We start from the raw sequence: 19523 nt of genomic DNA, 5'->3' as shown, positions 1-19523 counted from the left end.
TTAAACTTGGTTAAGCACAGCTAATTGTATCAAACTAAATGTACAAAAAAATATTATTTACTTTTTTTATATAACCACAGACATTGTTCATTTATATCTCTCTTTTGTAGTGTGCGTGTGTGTGTGTTGTTTTAGTCTTTATTACCAGACAGCATTAAAATTTAAGTTTTAAGATTAAAACATTTTTACAAATTCTTAATATGGTATACATGTTGAATATATATTTGAGTCTATATTAGAAGTCGTAGATTCCAGACATCTTCATTGATTAAGAATGTGTCCTTGAAGGGGTGTTATTTGTCTTCGTGGGATTCTGGATTTCTTACCCGGTCTGGATAGTATATTTATTTTATTAATGGCTTTGTGTTTTGCGCTATCACAAAATGCAAATTTCACATAAGGAATATATTCACTTTAATGTATATAATATAAATAATAGCAAGAACAATATACGGTTATAAAATCCCATAATTGTCTTTGTGACTAACTGTTATGAAAATAATCGTTTTAATATGAATAATTGTACCAATAAATACGTCTCGTATTTACAGTGTACTCGTGTCGAAATTAATTATTGTTATTAGATGGTAGCCGTCGTTTGTTGCCATTAACGAGTCTTAACTCTGATCGCTCGCTTGTGCGCATACTCGTACTTTGGAACAATATTGTGTTAAGTAAATATTTCGGTAAGTTTACAGTACCTTTTTTTAATATTAATGTAAATATAAATGATTCTATAAGTTATATAAAAATATATTTAAATTGGTAATTAATAACTCATTGAATAAGACAATCACAACAGATATTATTCAATCGTAAATAATGTCAGAGATGTTTATAAGGCAATTAAAATAGGATTATTACACGCCGTTTAAGTCATTACTAAATAAAAAATAATAATGATAAATATGAAGTATTTGACATTTGTTATAACTATATTAAGTATACCTACCTATTAAAGAATTTGGGAAACCAATTTCAACCTGCTTTTAAATGTTACGTCGGTTTAAAAGTGCATATAAAAGTTGATTGTAAATTTAGGTATTTTATCATTGAATCGATCAATCAAGCAAGGAGATTGATACTCGAACTCTTTAAGGAATACTATTAAACATTTACTGTTTGACCTTATTCGGGTTGTCTTGATACGTATAATACAAAACAGTAAATCATTTTACAAAATGTTTAATTGATCTATTTCAATAAATAATATATAGATTAAGTAGTCGTGTGTTATTTTATTATATTTTATCATATATATAATCTTGTATCGAATAAGAAAGTAGAAAATTATTCACTCAGAAGGAATACTTCTGAGTGAATAATTTTCTACTGAAATACAGCAGGTATTTCGGTACAGACATTAATTACAGTACAGAAATTTATTTGTTACGAATTGAACACAGAAGAATCTATTGTGTTTTTAATTTATTCACTTCTTTAAGAAAAACCGAGTCAGCGATGTATAATACGATGTATAATATTCATGGTCACGTTCAAGACTAATTTATGAAAAATTAAAATATTACTTCGCAATTAATGTTCATACATAATGTATAAAATTCTGTTTGTTTGTTTACCTTTAATCTTAAAAACTAAGACTTGTATCACTAGACCTTTTGTTTTATATTCAATAATCAAAATCTTATAATTTAATTTACACCGTTGTCTAGCTATTCAATTTAAAAAGAATAAATAATAAGATTTTAAGTCCATGGGATAAAATGTATATTAAAACAAAATAGAAGTGACAATAAGAAACATTTAAAAACAAATAATAACTAAAAAGTAATCGCAAATAAACCTTTTTTCACAATTTATAAAAAATGACATTGCCTTATTAATTTTAACTAAACAACTTGTCTATGTCTAAATCAGATTTATATTTATTTATTTATTTATTAAATATTGAAGCATGACACTTTTTAATAATTACAGTAAATATTATCGGGTTGGAAAATAAGACCACAGATCAATCACAACTTGAACCAACGAACCAACGAAAGCCTTAACTGATCAAATCAAATCAAATCAAAATAAACTTTATTCAAGTAGGCTTTTACAAGCACTTTTAAATCGTCATTTAACAAACAATATATAAGTATAAGTTAAATATTATTTGTAAATATATATATATATGGATAAAAAACAGTATTTGTCTCCTTACCCTTAAACGAAAATCTCAGAAAACGAATATAATGTCAAACCGTTTTAATTGCAATGTGCATTTTAATTTAATTGGTTGAATAATTTAATGACGTAAACTATTACATTTTATTCGAGACATTTCTACTGATATTGCTTTGAACGAATGTGGTTCCGTATTGTAACAGTATTATTTAAAATTAACAATTTTATTCGATAGCGAAATTAAAAACTATAAATCTATACTCATTTTATAAATACATACAAAAGTAAACCTGTCTGTTTGTTGCTTTCCTCGACCAAATCACTGAACCGAACTTGATGAAATTTGGTATGAAGTAAGTATGTTGGAAGCACAAGACACAGGTTTTTAATACCTAGTACCTGAAGATCTAGCCCTAAAATGCGAGCAAAGCCGCGGGTAACAACTAATACTCTATAAATTCAAATCATTTGTAAAAAATACATTGGTAAAGAAGGCACATTATTCGATACAAGATTATATAGATGATAAAAAAAGCGTGGAGTTAATGCTTGTTGACTTCCAGGCAGGATATATTACATACATATGTATATAATTGTATTTATCTAACATGACTGTATTTTTAAATGTTAAAAAAAGAGAAACTACTAAGTTACTTGCCGGTTCTCGGTAGAATTTACATTCCGAACCGGTGATAGCTTCACTTAATATAGTTTGTTAAAAGAGGATTCAAAAGTGCTCTTAAAAGCCTACTTGAATAAAGTATATTTTGATTGATAATAAAAATATCTCACAGCGCTACGAAGTTGGGTATTTTCTAAACTTGTTTAAGTATACATGTAACCATTAAAATATGTGTTCCCTTCTTTAATAAAGCGAGTTAATAATAAATAATTGATAAGAAAATTCTGTACGAAGTCACTTCATATCTCAAACGCGAAATGGTTGCAATCCAATTACGGTGATACGCCATTTTGATATGTGTAGTATACACATATCAATTTTGTAATTAGTGTATGTTATGTCACTCTTAATGAAATTTTATGCGTGAGTTCTGCGGTGAATTTCGAGTTTCTTCTTAAAGACTAGCTCTACTGGTAGTTAATGTTTGAAGGTTGGACTATATTAGGAAATCGAATTAAAAACCGTGTGTAATCCATTTTGTGTTTTTTTTCTTTTAATAACACCTCGAGCTCAGCGGTTAAGTAAAACATCACGAAGAAACTAGTATTTACCAGTAACTACTTACACAGCAACAGTATGGTAGAATAAACAGCTAAACTTCTCCATTATTCTTCTTCTTTGCATTTAGAAGATGTTAATATACTGCAGTTGTTTCAGCTTTAGTCTGTGATTGATTTTTATTATTACCAACAACATTAACAATATTTATATTTGATTATTTTAGATAAAATGGTGATTCACAACATTCAAATTGGCCTCGAAAATATGGTACCAGATTTGGTAAGTTTACTTTTTCCATTTCTAACAGAAACATACAATGTCGAAGTACAGTTTATGCTTAACCATAAACAATCTATAAAGTACTAATAAAAGTTTTTAAAACAGTCAGATTAATAATCTATACGTATCATTAATAGTATATATAATAAATAAATAAATAAATATTGGACAACATCACATACATTACTCTGATCCCAATGTAAGTAGCTAAAGCACTTGTGTTATGGATATCAGAAGTAACGACGGTACCACAAACATCCAGACCCAAGACAACATAGAAAGCTAATGAACTTTTTCTACATCGACTCGGCCGGGAATCGAACCTGGGACCTCGGAGTAGGCGTACCCATGAAAACCGGTGTACACACTACTCGACCACGGAGGTCGACAAAATATATGTCAGGTTATAAAGGAACTTTTCTATTCATAAATTTATTTATCACATTATTTCCTTCAAGTTATAAAACATAAGTTTATGGGTCATAATAAAAATTACGTATATCTTCAGAACTGTTAGATAACGACGACATCAAACAAGACATACTACTTTGGAGTCTGTTACATAAAACGCCATCTATGTAGTCTAAGAGTGTATCCCTCATTAAACACTGATCTAGATCTTTATTTTTTATGGCATAAGTAGGATGGTTGGTATCTGGGGTACCATATGGTATTTGGTCACCACCGCCCATAGATATTCACTGTGAGAAATATTACTAACTTACATCGCCTGGGAACTGTAATGACTTTTGAACCGCGACACTACATTACAAGTATTTCTGTCTGGCGGCAGAATATATGACGAGGGAGTGGTACCTACCCAGGTGGGCTTGTACAAAGTCCTACCACCATATAAATTGAAACAAACAACAAAAACTCTTAACTCAAGCGCTTCAGACTAGCAAAGTCCGTACTAGTTGTAGGCTTTCCTAGTCTGAAGCGCTGAAGTTATCTAAGATTAATTACTTAGTTTATCCTTATTTTAGAATTATGATATGCAATTAATTACTCATAATATTTGATGTTTCGAATGTATATCGATTTTACGCTTAAAGCTTCTATGTCAAATTTTATATGAATTTCAAAGAAATTTTGTAAACTATAGGTATTTTAAACTTAAAATGGGTCTCAAGTGGTCTTATGACTAAGGGACAGACGATCCAATTCTAGACACTCATATGTCTGTCTGTCTGGGTAGAATTAAAAAAAAAAATCTGATAAATGTCAAGGAGAATGAATTACGTCCTAATATACCTATTTCGCTGGCGTTTTAAATTAAATTTTAATATAACAAATTTTTTGCTCTAAATAAATTTATCCAAGAAAAAGCACATCGTTGAATACTGAAATTGTATAATTATGTTTAAAAATATCTATTATTGCGTAACCAATAATATTTGCATGTTTCCAATAATGATTCGGGGTCTGATTATAATTCCGGTTTATAATTTCGAGTTGATAATATTGGTAATTTTTGAATTAGTCGTTATTTAAATTTTAAACATAATTATTGCTACACTGTAATTAGTATAACAAAATGAAATTCAAATTTAGAATTATGATATAAGTGACTTATAATAATTAAATGCTATTTGTGTCAGTCATTTGTTTTTTGTATATGGTGTTAGGTGATATTTCCTTACATGTATTTATAATTAGGTATCATATGGTATTATATTTTGCGCATATATTTACAACAACTTTACATCATATTATTTTAAATATTAATAACTTATTTAAATAAGTTATTAATGTAGATCATGCTAAACAAATATAAGAAATTAGGTACTCAAACGATGGTCAATCACATCACAGTCAAGGTCAATGTTATAGAACAAAGGAAATAATATTATAATACTAGGTGTTAGGGCTTTGTGCAAGTCCGTCTGGCTACCACCCCCTCATTGTATATTCTTTTCTTAGAGTTCTAAGAACTTTCCGTTTTTTTTCGTGGTTACAATCAGGTTGTTCCTTTGTTCGATCACCCACATACATAAAAAAAAAATACTGAGAACACATCGAAAAAAATTGTGGCTAAAAGTTAGCCACTAAGTGCACGTACATTAATAAAGTAGTTGACGTTTGTCGAGTGTCCCACCAAGTATTTAAAGTTGACTCGTTTTAATTCTTTTGTAGTGCAACACTAACTAGATATATAAATAGTTTAATCAGTCAGATAGGTATATAAATACAGTACATAGTTACATAATATTAGGAAGGATATGGAGAGGTGAGATAAATATTTTACCAAATTTTTGCAAATGCTACCAGTAAATATTAGACTAAAATATTTTAAAGTATTAATTTATGTCTCATAATTGGAAAAATATCGTTAGGATTAAAACTATAAATATTAAAAAGAGTTAATAAAGAATTGTCACTTAGACTATAAGTATCTAAGCTTTTAATAATTTTGTTATGTTTAATATTATGAATTTATATTGGTCTAATTAGTATCAATATTTTAGTAAGAAATTAATATTAATGAAATTTGAACAAAGAGATCCACACTGAAAATATTGAAAGCCGACTTAGAACTACGCTATATTGATGCAAGTATCCTTCTACGTCATACTTAGTGTAGCCAATGTCACATACGACACTTTCTGATGTATCTCTATGTTGTTATGCGGTGAGTTTCCAGAATGTTCTTTTAGAATAGTTTTAACTAAACATTTAAAAAACAAACTGACGCGCCTATCGTACACGCCACGATTGCTAGTTTACTAGTCTGCAAATGCTCAGAAATGAGATTCTCAGTAACTTTCATTAAAAATTGACTTAGATCCCTCTTAACTGGTGTTAGATTTTCGTCCCATCGAACTATGAGAGTGCACTTGAAGCTATAATGTCTCTTTCGCAAGTTGCCGATTTGAATTAAAATACTCAAATTTGGAATAACTTGGAAACTATCAAATCGGATATTGTATCTTATGACGAAGCTGCAAGTACGTTTATCTGTAACTTTTGCGTGATAGTTAACAGGTTAGGTGTACTACTTGAATATTCTGTTAAAGCTAAGCACAGACAATTTTCAACAAAAATATTCACTTATATAGTTTATAAAATCAGATCTTATATACTAGTTATGTTCCTTCCCATTGCGCTTGGCTTCATCGGTCGTCCTTGATGACAGCGTACTTAGAATTATAAAACTGCATAGAAGTTTAAAAAAAACCTTTAAACTTGCTGTTGCTCTTTACACCGTCTCATACCATGACAGTGCTATGAACGTGTTAGATAGGAAAAAAGGGCATCACGGACTACTATGTTCACTAGAACATGGAAGCGTCAGCGTCAGCGTCGCATCCGAACGTAACGGTTTTAGTGACCGTAGTATCCGCGCATCATCCGCGAGTAATGTCTATAAGATTCATGTTCTCTCAGTTAAATAAAATTTTCTTTGTATTGATAAGTATGACTATATCCATTTGAATTTTCCGCCAACGCTATATTTAAATTATTTAATCTTTGAATCTCAGAACGAAAATGCAATACGAATGTGAAATGGTTACTTAGAAATATCTCGATATTATTATGATCGTGATAATTCGCAAGACATACATATAGTCATACATATTTGTCCATGACTGTCATGTCGATAATAAAATTATATAGACTACTCTAATAAAATTATGTTTCATTCAATAGTTTACCTTATATCAAGGTGATTAGGATAATTATCGATTAGCACTAATGTTATCTCTATTGAGAGAAGGTCGTTTGCAGTGTTTATTTATATTACCGTGGAAGAATATATACTTTTGGATCTATTAACATGTTTTTTTTTTTTGTCAACGTAGTACGATGAAGGCGTACAGAAATAACTTATTTACTCAAATATATTATGTTTCAAAAATAAAAACAAAAATAATGTTTCCGCGTGAAACGTAGAATTAGTTTTTTTTATTATTCAAATAGACTCGAGGATGTTTTATAATAGGCACGATACTAACGATATTAACTAATTATCACGTCGAAAGACACAAGATGGCTCTTCTTTCGCAAACTAAGTTTTCAACTGTGGATATGTAAAATAAGCAGCCATAAACAGCGTTCAAAGCAAAGCAAACTCTACAGTTGAGAGTTTCGTAATGATTTTGCAGATATATGTGCCCGACGATGTAACGTGGATAACTTTTTCCCGCCAAAGATGGCAGTTCATTTAAGTTTGTTTTTCAGAATGTGCCGAATGGAGGGAAAGAAGAGCGCAAGGGTAATGTCACATATGCGATAGACGACTTGCCGCCCTGGTATCTGTGCATATTCATGGCATTACAGGTAAACTAATGAATTGTTATCTACAAAAAGCTTTTTATCTTTTCCAAATACAGTCAGGATACAACCTTTTGTAACTGTGTTACGTTGCATATATTGTGAGGTGTTTAAAAAGCAGTTTGATAAATATCCACTTAAAGGTACTTGTAAATAACGTAGATACAGCAATAACTTTTAAAAGCGAAGGAAATGTTCACCCATCTCAACCAATAGTTGTACGCTTAAGGGAATTTTGATAAGCAATTTTTACAATTGTATTGAAAATTTAAGTGCTTTATAAACCCATATCATTGCGTCAAACTAATTTACCAGCAAACGATCTTCAGGCTTCATGAAATTAGTTTTTACTTTTGTTGAAAGATATATACTATTATTACTATAGTTAATAGTGTAAATCATGCTTAATATATTTTCTCCGCAGCACTATTTGACCATGATAGGCGCAATCGTGGCCATCCCTTTCATATTGTGTCCCGCGCTCTGTATGGCGGAAACCGATCCTGACCGCTCCAACATAATATCTACGATGATATTTGTTACAGGTAAACCACTAACTATACGAAAATTGATTCTAGCTGAAATTCAAGGGTAGAAGTCAGACAAGCGCCACTGAGTTCTTCACAGTTCACAAATCTAATTTGTAAAAACAATTTATCACTGACGTTGAAGGAAAACATTAAATCATTGGCTCAAAAATTTGAGTCATTTACACAGTAGTCGGACATCTAGGGACTGCCAATGTTAAAGTTTAAAAAATATATTTTTCTCACGAGTGCTTTATTTATTAGCAGAAATATAACTGGTGCTTATGTTTTTACTTAATTTAATGTTTATTGTTTCCATTCAATCAGATTATTCATTATTCATAGAGAAAATTAAATTTTAACGATCTTATTTCAAAATAACGTTCATAAGGTTGTTATAATACATATATGTTATGGGCAAAGGTAAGCTTGGTGTTATTACGAATGATGACGGTGCGTGCTAAGGGTATATTGACAAATTTTCCGTGTTGTCTTTTAGATCTGGCACTAACAGATAAGAAATAAAACGCTCAAAATTAAAGTGAATTCCATTGTCTACTACAACTCATTCAATCTTTCAAATGTGTATTCCGTGATAAGAATGGTTTTATCGCGATTAAATTTAATTAAAACAAAGTGAACTTCATTTCTTATCAAAATAAACAAACTTATGTGTCACTTTGTACCAGATTATTAAGATTATTCTTAACATTTGATTAACTCGGAGTATTTTAAGCGTAGCGCCTTTAACAAACGGCACCGCATCAAAAAATACAATCTGATGAAATTATTCTAATCTAAAGACTATGTAATATTATTATTAATCTAAAAATACTAAAAATTTTATCGAAAATATTTTAGAAGAAAATGCCGATCCCAAATTGAGCATTTTAGATAATTTCTTGATTTCTGTAAGAGTGCGTGCTTGCGTACATTATTGCGTGTGTCATGATATACATAATTATTTTAATATTTCAGAAACTTTGTGTAATATATTTAAAAAAAAAGGATAGAAAGATATTATTAAACATCACGCTGATCATATTAACTAATATATATTGAATACTATAAGATATTATGAACCTGTATGTAATTGAAAAATCATTTAACGAGTTTAACTAGGAGCACTTAAGCAATGACTTTTCATTAAAACTATAAAGTTACTAGCTGATGGTATGGGTATCAATACCTCTTTTAATTTAATTGTAAAAAATTATCCGTTACACCTCGCAAACCACGTATACTCCTGACCACGCACATGGAAAAATACACGCATAATACAAAACATTGTTCAAGCTTTGATTAGTGCATGTAACTTAATACCATTTAAAGAGTATGAATTTTAGCAGTACTTTACTGTATTTTGTAACATTCGTTTTTTAGTTACGTTGAAATATAGCTCTGTTATACTGTACGGTAAACGTATTTGCATATTTATTTACCTTCTTCATTTGAGCTCGGCTCACAGCTTTTCGGTTATTCGTGTAGAATAATTACTATACAAATTTTGGGTACCATGCTACTCCTTAGTAACATTTTTTTTTATATATTTATTTACCTTATACAGATCTTGGGATAATTTTGTGGCCTACCGGAAAATAAACTCCGGAACCGCAGCATTTAATTGAAAAATTCTTTCACCAACTCGCGAACCAATTGCGCGATAATATTGAAATTTTTATTTATATTTAAAAACATAGGCTATGAAGTACTCTAATATGTTGATTATTTTTTTGAATATACATAGATATATTTTAGATCGGTTGATCAATATTATTGATTAAAGTCGGTTGGTAAATGTTTTTTTCATTAATTAAAAAATACCTGGTGATATAATTATATTTTTATACGAAAAATATACATTCAAACGCATTTACTGTGTGATTCAGTGTGAGATAAACTTCAAAAGTATGTATATTACATTGACATAGAAATAGAAAATATAACCGAAACGAATGAACACATTAATAATATGATTTTATCGTTCTCGATTTTAAACATTTTAGGCCTTATAACGTGGCTGCAAGCGACATTCGGCTGTCGATTGCCAATAGTCCAAGGTGGTACAATATCATTCCTGGTACCAACATTGGCTATCCTTGGTCTACCGACGTGGAAGTGTCCCGCTCCTGACATACTTGAAGCTATGAACGTAGACGAAAGGAGGTCTATCTGGACAGTGAGGATGTGTGAGCTGTCTCTCGCTCTTTCAAGTGATCGGAGGTAAAAGTATATCCAAGAATAAAATATCAAACTGAATTAAAAGTTAGCCAAAAATGTTTTGAAAGATGAGAATTGCCTTTTATGATAAAAAATCATAATTATTTGATTGCTGATACTTTCATTAAATGGAAAAATATTACGTTTGCAAGCATGGCATTGAACTGAAACGCCTGAGAGTCTTAGACACACACACCAGTTAATTTGCTGTAAAACAACAACGCATTGTATTGCTATCTTTCAATTTGAATTTCTATGAGTGAGCCAGAGTAATTGAAGTTTATATTCATTGCAGCTTATGGGTGGGTTTACGGTTTATTGCTCACCACCGGATTTTTTCTCCAGAGTTACTAAATATAATTTAAAAAAAAGTTGACAAAAATTGGCTGCTATTTAAGCTTGGCTGAAAACTAAGCTGAATAATGACTGAAATTAAAATCGATTAATTCTTTATTCAAGAATGCTCATAAAAGCAACTTTGAATCGTCATGTTAATTTGAATTAATGTATGTGGTAGCTTACCACCGGTTCGGAAAGTAGATTCTACTGAGAAGAACCGGCGAGAAACTCAGTAGTTACTCTTTTCCATTTTAATTACAGAGTATGTCAGTAAAGTCCATTTAAATTTAGATATATCCTGCTTTGAAATCCAGAAATAATCTTGTATTGAGTAATATGCATTATTTATGTTTTTTTGACATGAGCTTTAAATTTTTTAATAGACCAAATTAAAAATATATTTTGAATCTTATTATACAAACGAATACCGTGCCCTAAGAAGGATGTATTAACTTTGCGAAGTCGGAAACTAGGTGTTATTAGTTTTCCTCCTCATGTCTATATAATGATTGTCATCGTTTCTTTCAAAAATATCTTTATTATTGTGAATATAGATAATATTGTTGTAAGTATACTCTGAAGCAATTATTAGTATATCCACTTTATTATAAACATCCAGAACAGAGTCTCGAACCATCGAAAAATCTATCGTAAAAGAGTTGAAGATATATTGGTGTGACGTGATAGATTAATTAAACTAATTAGCTAACTAGTAAAAGTTCGGATAAATATAAACATCTTCTGGTAGGTTACTTCGGGATAATAGGTTCTCTGCTTCGCTTCGTGACGCCGCTAACGATTGCACCAACAGTCGCGCTGGTTGGACTGACGCTGTTCGACCATGCGGCGGAAGCTGCTTCGCAACAGTGGGGCATAGCAGCGGGGTGAGTCAAAGCCTTAACATATAACTGTAATTATTCATTTTATTCACCTGATTTGTTCTGTCTTACCAGTTATCTTTGAACCGATTGTGGTTTTAAATTCAATTGAATCTAGAAAATGGCAATTTAAAATGCTTATTTTAAAGTCCTATTCGAATAAAGCATATTTCGATTTCCATTCCATTATGTTGCTCTACTGCGATTTAGATAAACGTGGCGAATTGTAATCAACCTATTTGGTTTTGCTTACCATATTTACCTGACAACCTCAAATGAAATGTAAACGCAAGATAAGAACATCGAAAAAAGTTACTTGCCTGGATTTGTATCAGCAAACAAAGTAAGCTCGCCTGATATCATTTTCTATCTGATTACTTTGACTTACGAGGAGCCCCGACATGGGAAATTAACTTTGGTTGTTGAACCATCGCGGTTGTCTGCACAAGCTACATACACAGGTTTTTCAGTGGGTATTCCGGTATTCAGCGCCGACGAGGCCCACTTAGTAAATGTGTTTTTAATAGCGCCATAGGGCCAGCCAATGTGAAAAAACTTTAAATCTATGACATGTAACTTTTTTAAACTATAAGTTATAAATTTCATTGAAATAGTAGAAATGGTAATGTTAATTATAATAACAGATTTTGTGTAAATCTGGTTAAATATTGTCCTTATTATTATTATTAAATCAAAACAAAACAGACTTCAAACATCGCTGAAGAAAATGTAATATATTATTAAGAAATTAACATCTAATTAATCTTTCGATGAGAACATAAAGCACTGAACTTTCTAATCAGTTGAGAAGTAGGTGGTAAGGTCAAAGGTTATCGGCCTGCCTGCATGGCCGTATTGATTCAGCCAATAATAATTTCAGTGCATAAACAAGATAATATACACGGTCGTCTGAAATTTGTTTACTTCTGAAAACGAAGTTGGCACGAAATATTATACAGATATCATACTAATAATTCTCTCGTATATTGAATAAAATGAATAAGTAAGAAGTAATAGGGTTCTCCTGTTAAGAAATTCTCATTAGCAGAAAGGAGTTTAGGAGTTAGCAATGTTGTCAACACTGCTAACTCCTAAATTCCTTTCTGCTCCCGTGCTTCGGCAAGTACGTGAAGCTCTTTCCGGTCTTGTCGAATCGTCTTCGTTGAGAAAGCGACGCTTTTAATTGGGAAAAATATTAATTTAAATAAATAATATGACTTACGATTATCCAAGATACAAATACGATGCAAAAAAAATACATCTAATATACCTCATATAACGCATATACCTCATAAATGTTTAAAATAAATGAAGTGTAAAATATATATTTTTTTATAACTTCTCTAACAAATACCATCTACTCACTTAAATATTCATTTGGAGCATAAATAAAAGGCACGTGATTTATAAATATAAATCTCAGAACAGAATGGTCTGGTAATGCCGAATATATATTTATATTAAAATAGGATTGACACATTGTCTTGAATCTGTTTTATTATATAATAACAACTGGAGTAAGATTACAAAAACATTTATTAAACATATAACACCTCTAGTTTTATCTATTTCCTCCAACGGTGAGAACGCTGGTTTATTTTTCACCAAAAGAATCGGTATTATGTTTTGTACAGTTACTCTTTTTAATTGTATACATGGCTGCATGGTTAATTCAGCCAATTATAATTCAAGTGCATAAACTAGGTAAAATGAACAAGATCGTGTGGAGTTAAATTATTTCAGAAAAAAAACATATTTATATACGTCACGATTTTTTAAAAACAATAAGAATGCCAAGATAACGAAGTCTTCAGGAGTCCTTAAAATGTGCAGCTCCAAGCAGCTACTACAGATTAAACTTAGACTAGAAGATTTACTCGGTGGTAGGACTTTGTGCAATCCCTTCTGGCTCAGTACCAACCACTCATATAACGATTTCAATTATTAGTGAGCCAAGGAACATAAAATTTTAGGTTCCAACGTTGGTGGAGCATTGGTGTTATGAGGAACAATTAAAATTTCTTAAATAACCAATATATGTGGGCTATTGATGACTACTTGCCACCAGGTTTCCCATTTTCCTGTCCGTCTAACGATCTGAAATTTGACGATAGGATACTAATGCAGACCGTAATTTTTTTATAATATATATAGTTAGACGATCAAAGAGCTAGTTGGTGGTAAGGGTTTTTTGGCGTTGGTAAGACATGGGCGTTTTTTGGCAAATGATGTTTTATACTCTGATTGAGACAACTTCTTCAACTAAATCATGGCAAACAAATTGAGCATATAAACTGAAACTATAGTTTATCATATTCCATAGTCATGTTCCATGTGAAAGTTTTTCTTAGAGAAATAAACAAATAATATTAACTCAACATAATATAAATTTGTTAATGTTAATATATTATGTGTTTCACTAATGTAAAATTACATTAGTTCTTACTTAAACATCTTAATTATAATAGTACCTGGCGGCCACGTTTTCACCCACGTGGAATACTTTCATTTTCTGTCGACGAAATGATAATTAATTTGGAAGACGTATCTCTTAATAGCTAAGTAGTTTTAGAATCGATTCAAAAGTTGAAAGTTGTTTGTTTGCAATTATGTTTTTAACAATTAACTTTATATCTATATTAATATAGTATACAATTTTACTTGGTGCCCATTCGTTCGGGTAACAGCAATACTTGATATTTTAGTGTTCCAGTTCCACAAATCGCATCGCTTGACAGACGTTACTTGGTGGTAGGGCTTTGTGCAAGCCCGTCTGGTTAGGTACCACCCACTCATCAGATATTCTACCGCCAAACAGCAGTATTGTTGTGTTCCAGTTTGAAGGGTGAGTGAGCCAGTGTAACTACAGGCACAAGGGATATAACATCTTAGTTCCCATCTCGGCTAACAGTTGACTGAATTGGCAGAAATTATGCCTACTCAGAGCGATCTATGCCTCTCGTCTCTTCCTCTTTGTCTCTTTCTAAGATATACGGTTTTTTAAGAAGATTTAAATTTGTTTTTCGTTACTGTTACAATTCACGCGGGATTTTTAATAACAATTTTATTTTTTTAAAAATTGTAGATTTATTTTGTTGTGTCTGTAATTTCAACCAAATATCCTATGACCATACCACAACACATATTCTTATTTTAAATTTCACCATTATTTGGAAACTATCTTATAACGAATAAACTGTTTCATCCCCTAAATTATTTAATAATAAAATATTTACGACAATTATCGACATTCACGATATCAAAGTTTGTTTTTAGGTTAGTGACAAATAGGCCGGTTGGTTTAAAATAGAGGTATATTTCGGCGTTCGACCTGGAATCTAAATAAATCAGATTTGCAAGTGATTGCCCGCGGGGCCGTCACCATGACAACGGGTGGAGCTCAACAAGTCCGCGATCGATTGTGCAGCCACCGATGCAGCTCTGGTCGTTGAACTTTGATACACTTTGCAATAAATTATTTATCTCTCATGTATTGACATGGTTATACTCTTTACTGATATAGATTTGGGGTAACTTTTATTAGACAAAAAAGTTTGAATACATATACGTATACTCTATTCTAACCATAAGAGGAGAAGCCAAATAAAAAAAACATTTGACAGAAAATTGACGCGATATCTTTGGTCGAGAGCTTGATTAATCTATGATATTCACTATGGATTTGTGAAAAAATGACGTTTTGAACGTCGACGAAACTGTTATCGGAACAATGGATGTAAAATTAAAATGGATATAAGTAGTTAAATGTAATAGCGTTGTATTATAAATAACGATATATTAATCATAAACTCTCAGTAGTGCACAATATAGCTAAGTTATTAGCAAATCGCATGAAATGCGTAAATCTAAGCTTTGTTTATCTTTTTTCCTACTTCCATTTGAATAGGCTATATACGCTAATAATAACTGCGGTCTCACGTGGCATAAATTTTGCATTGCATTAAGTTTTGAAAATAGATAGCGTAGTTTTACTCCGTGGCTTTGTGCAAGCCCGTCTGGAAATGTTCTACTCACTCAGATATTCTATCGCCAAACAGCAATACTTAGTATTGTGTTTCGGTTTGAAGGTTGAGTGAGTCAGTGTAGCTACAGGCAAAGGGGACATAACATCTTAGCTTCTAAGGTAGGTAGCGCAATGTAAGGAATGTTTAATATATCTTACTGAGCTAATGTCTATTGGCGGTGGTGACCATATACCATCAGGTGGCCTATTTGCCCGTCCGCTTACCTATACTATAAAAAAAGACCATTGACTAAAGCGCTAACTTTCTTTTTTTTTTTACATTAGCAGCCCGTAAATGTCCCACTGCTGGGATAAAGGCCTCCTCTCCCTTTGAGGAGAAGGTTTGGAGCATATTCCACCACGCTGCTCCAATGCGGGTTGGCGGAATACACATGTGGCAGAATTTCGTTGAAATTAGACACATGCAGGTTTCCTCACGATGTTTTCCTTCACCGCCGAGCACGAGATGAATTATAAACACAAATTAAGCACATGAAATTTCAGTGGTGCTTGCCTGGGTTTGAACCCGAAATCATCGGTTAAGATGCACGCGTTCTAACCACTGGGCCATCTCGGCTTTCTTATTTTCCTATAACCACCCACCCTAGTAGTAATTAGTTCTGCGCCATTCTATAATGTTTAAAGGGTGAATGACCTAATGTAAATACAGGCACTGAAATCGCATATTCCAAAATGAAACCATACGTTAACATATATCACTTTAATTTATACTAATAATCGTTACAAGCAGGTATCGATCCGCGTCCGTATTATATAAAAGACACGTTTTATGATTGCGCCAGACAGTCGCCATAAGGCAATATTGACTTAAAGACGATCTAAGTATAATGATACTTTATCACCTCACGGAGATATAATATGTCTTTTGAATGGTTCCGTGAAAATATTATTTAATTTAAAACCGGGTTATTGTGGAAGGCAATTTAAATTCTCTTAACATCTTCCAGAGATAATAAACTGTGACGTTGACGTAATGTCAGATACCCTCAGGCTTAGGTAGAATGTAGGTTTAATTTAAATGTGACGACCTCTTTAAGAATAAAGATATTTGTTGTGTCTAGTATAAATTCGTATACTTGAATATCATTTATGTCCATTTTTATATGACGGTATATGATTTCAGCAATCTATCTATCGCCTATTCCAATAGAAGTAGGAAAAAAGATAAACAAACCATAGACTTACGTAGTTCATATGATTTTCTAATAACTCAGCTATATTGTGCACTTCTGAGAGTTTTTGATTAATATGTTTGTATTTATAATACAACACTATTACACTTAACTACTTCTATCCATTTTAATTTTACTTCCGAAATTCCGATAACAGTTTCGTCGACGTTAAAAACGTAATTTTTTCGCAAAACCATAGTGAATTCAAACTCATACCCCTCTCGATTCAATTATATCGCGTCAATTTGCTGTTAAATGTTGATTATTTGGATTTTCTCGTCTTATGTTGGGAATAGAGTAGTTATACGTATGTTCATCTACTTCCCCATTTTATCTTCTTCACTATTAATGAAAAGGACTTAATTAAAATAAAAGTTTCGTAGCAATGCCCTATTTTAACGAATTACTAATATTCCTCTTTACTTCTCCAACTAACCTTTAATCTTATGCTAGTAGTGCGGACGACAAAAGCCCAAGGGGTCGGGATTGAACCTGCGACTGTTTACAAAAACCATGTATAACCATGTATAATTTTTCCATAACTCCTTGCGCTGTTGACGCATCATAATAAGAGTAAAGGATAAAAACTTATTACATGCATTCCATTTCAAGATCATATACTGTACTGCACTAGGTCGTATCATTAATTCTTGTTTATTAATTGCCATATGTATGTAATTGTCGATCCTTAATGCATCCTAATTTAAATACCTGTGACAATAATATAGCATAATTTCTACTATCCTCAAATTTATCCTTTTGATTCTTAATCTCCACAGGTTAATTGTTTGTGGTGTATATATATACCATAATATAGCAGTATCATGTTAACAGAATGCTTACACACTGACATATGGTAATAACACGATAACACTGGGTCACTCAGTCTCCAAACCATAAAAAGAATTGATGTTTGACGATAGAATCTCGTATAAATATGTGGGGTCTTTTCAGGCGATTAACTACACAGCAAAATGTCTCGTATATAAATTCGAGCATAGCAAATACACATAATTATACAATATTATAAGTGCGGAAAAAACTCTGTATGTCTGTTTGTATGTCTGTGGCAATTTCACGGCCAAACTACTGAACCGAATTTAATACCATACGGTATGAAGCAAGATTGATGTCTAAGGAAGGACATAGTTTACTTTTTTATGCCTAACACCCAACGACCGAAACCTAAAACGCGTGCGATGCCGTGTGCGACATCTAGTATAAAATAAAAAATACAAAATGAGTTTTATATTTAGTGTCGATTATTATTGTAATATTTTATTAAAGCTTTAATTTAAGACACACTGTACTATCTGTCCTTATAATTGTGATATTGATACGGATTGATCAAATTTACAGATATAATAATTGCTTGACGAAAAACAGGTAAAATTATTATTAAAACAGGGAAAAATAGGGAAAAACAGGGAAATTTATTAAGGGATTGTCTTCCTCGTATTGTCGTGAAATAAAAAACGGTAATGTGAAATAAAAAGTAAGATATTTATTAACTACGACAAATATTGGGTTTTTTTTTCGTATTTTAAATAGTTCTTTACGAGAAAATTAAATTATTATGGTGGGACAGGAAAGGTCAAGTTTACTACGAGTTGCTGAAACAGGGAAAAACTATCAACGCGGTTCTGCACTGCAATCAGCTGGATAAATTGAATGCAGCTATTACACAAAAGAGTCCAGCATTAGCATCAAGAAAAGGAATAGTGTTCCACCACGATAATGCTCGACCGCATACCGCAATGGTGACATAACAAAAAAATAAATGCGTTAGGATGGGAAGTCCTTACTCACCCACCGTATTCACCTGACATTGCACCATCTGATTATGACCTGTTCAGATAATTGCAAAATTTCTAAGAGGAAATAAAATTTAACTCTTTTGCAAGTGTTTCTACGGCAGTTACGGCAGTTGTTAAATATTTTAACTCCAAAGGTTAAACCTGTGAATTCCTATTTTGTAGAAGTTCTCGCCCTTTCCGTTATTTAATATATAATTGATTAATATTAAACACATATTTTTATAAATGAATTCAAATATTTTCTTTAAAATACGACAGAACTTTCCCTCCAACCTATAAATTTATATTCGTTTTTTAAAAATTCGTAAACGTATTGTTTTTTCCCACCCAGCCGACAGAATACGTAGATCTTAATCGACAATCATTTGTTAAGTACACACGAATTTAAAAATTCACACTCTTAGTTTATATTTAGAATTATAATTCATTCCGTGCTTAACGGCAAAAACATACCTATTCTATATACGAATTTAATGGGTACTATTAAATTCGCAATAATTTATCTATTGCTAAAATGGCAAATAAAATTTTGCTGTCTTTAATCTTTCGTTCACGGTCCATTTGAAGGAAACATGATATGGGCTTTTCATTCCTTTCCCTTTACTGAATCATCAGGTGAATTGTGATATTACTTCTAGAATACTGTGGATGTCCGTCT

The 19523-nt window shown here is 31.6% G+C and overlaps 1 protein-coding gene across 1 annotated transcript in view; it reads left to right on the top strand.

Annotated features, from left to right (window-relative positions):
- The first annotated feature begins 589 nt into the window (after positions 1 to 589).
- LOC125065952 (solute carrier family 23 member 2) overlaps positions 590 to 19523 on the top strand; it is a 33783-nt gene continuing 14849 nt past the window's right edge. Inside the window, 7 exon segments of the mRNA XM_047673812.1 lie at positions 590 to 686; positions 3537 to 3592; positions 7775 to 7873; positions 8292 to 8412; positions 10401 to 10593; positions 10595 to 10617; positions 11702 to 11837. Coding sequence (XP_047529768.1) covers positions 3542 to 3592; positions 7775 to 7873; positions 8292 to 8412; positions 10401 to 10593; positions 10595 to 10617; positions 11702 to 11837 — 623 coding nt within the window. The 5' untranslated portion in view covers positions 590 to 686; positions 3537 to 3541.

This window comes from Vanessa atalanta, chromosome 8 (assembly GCF_905147765.1).
Source record: "Vanessa atalanta chromosome 8, ilVanAtal1.2, whole genome shotgun sequence".
Taxonomy (NCBI): domain Eukaryota; kingdom Metazoa; phylum Arthropoda; class Insecta; order Lepidoptera; family Nymphalidae; genus Vanessa; species Vanessa atalanta.
This window is presented reverse-complemented; position numbering and strand designations above follow the sequence as displayed.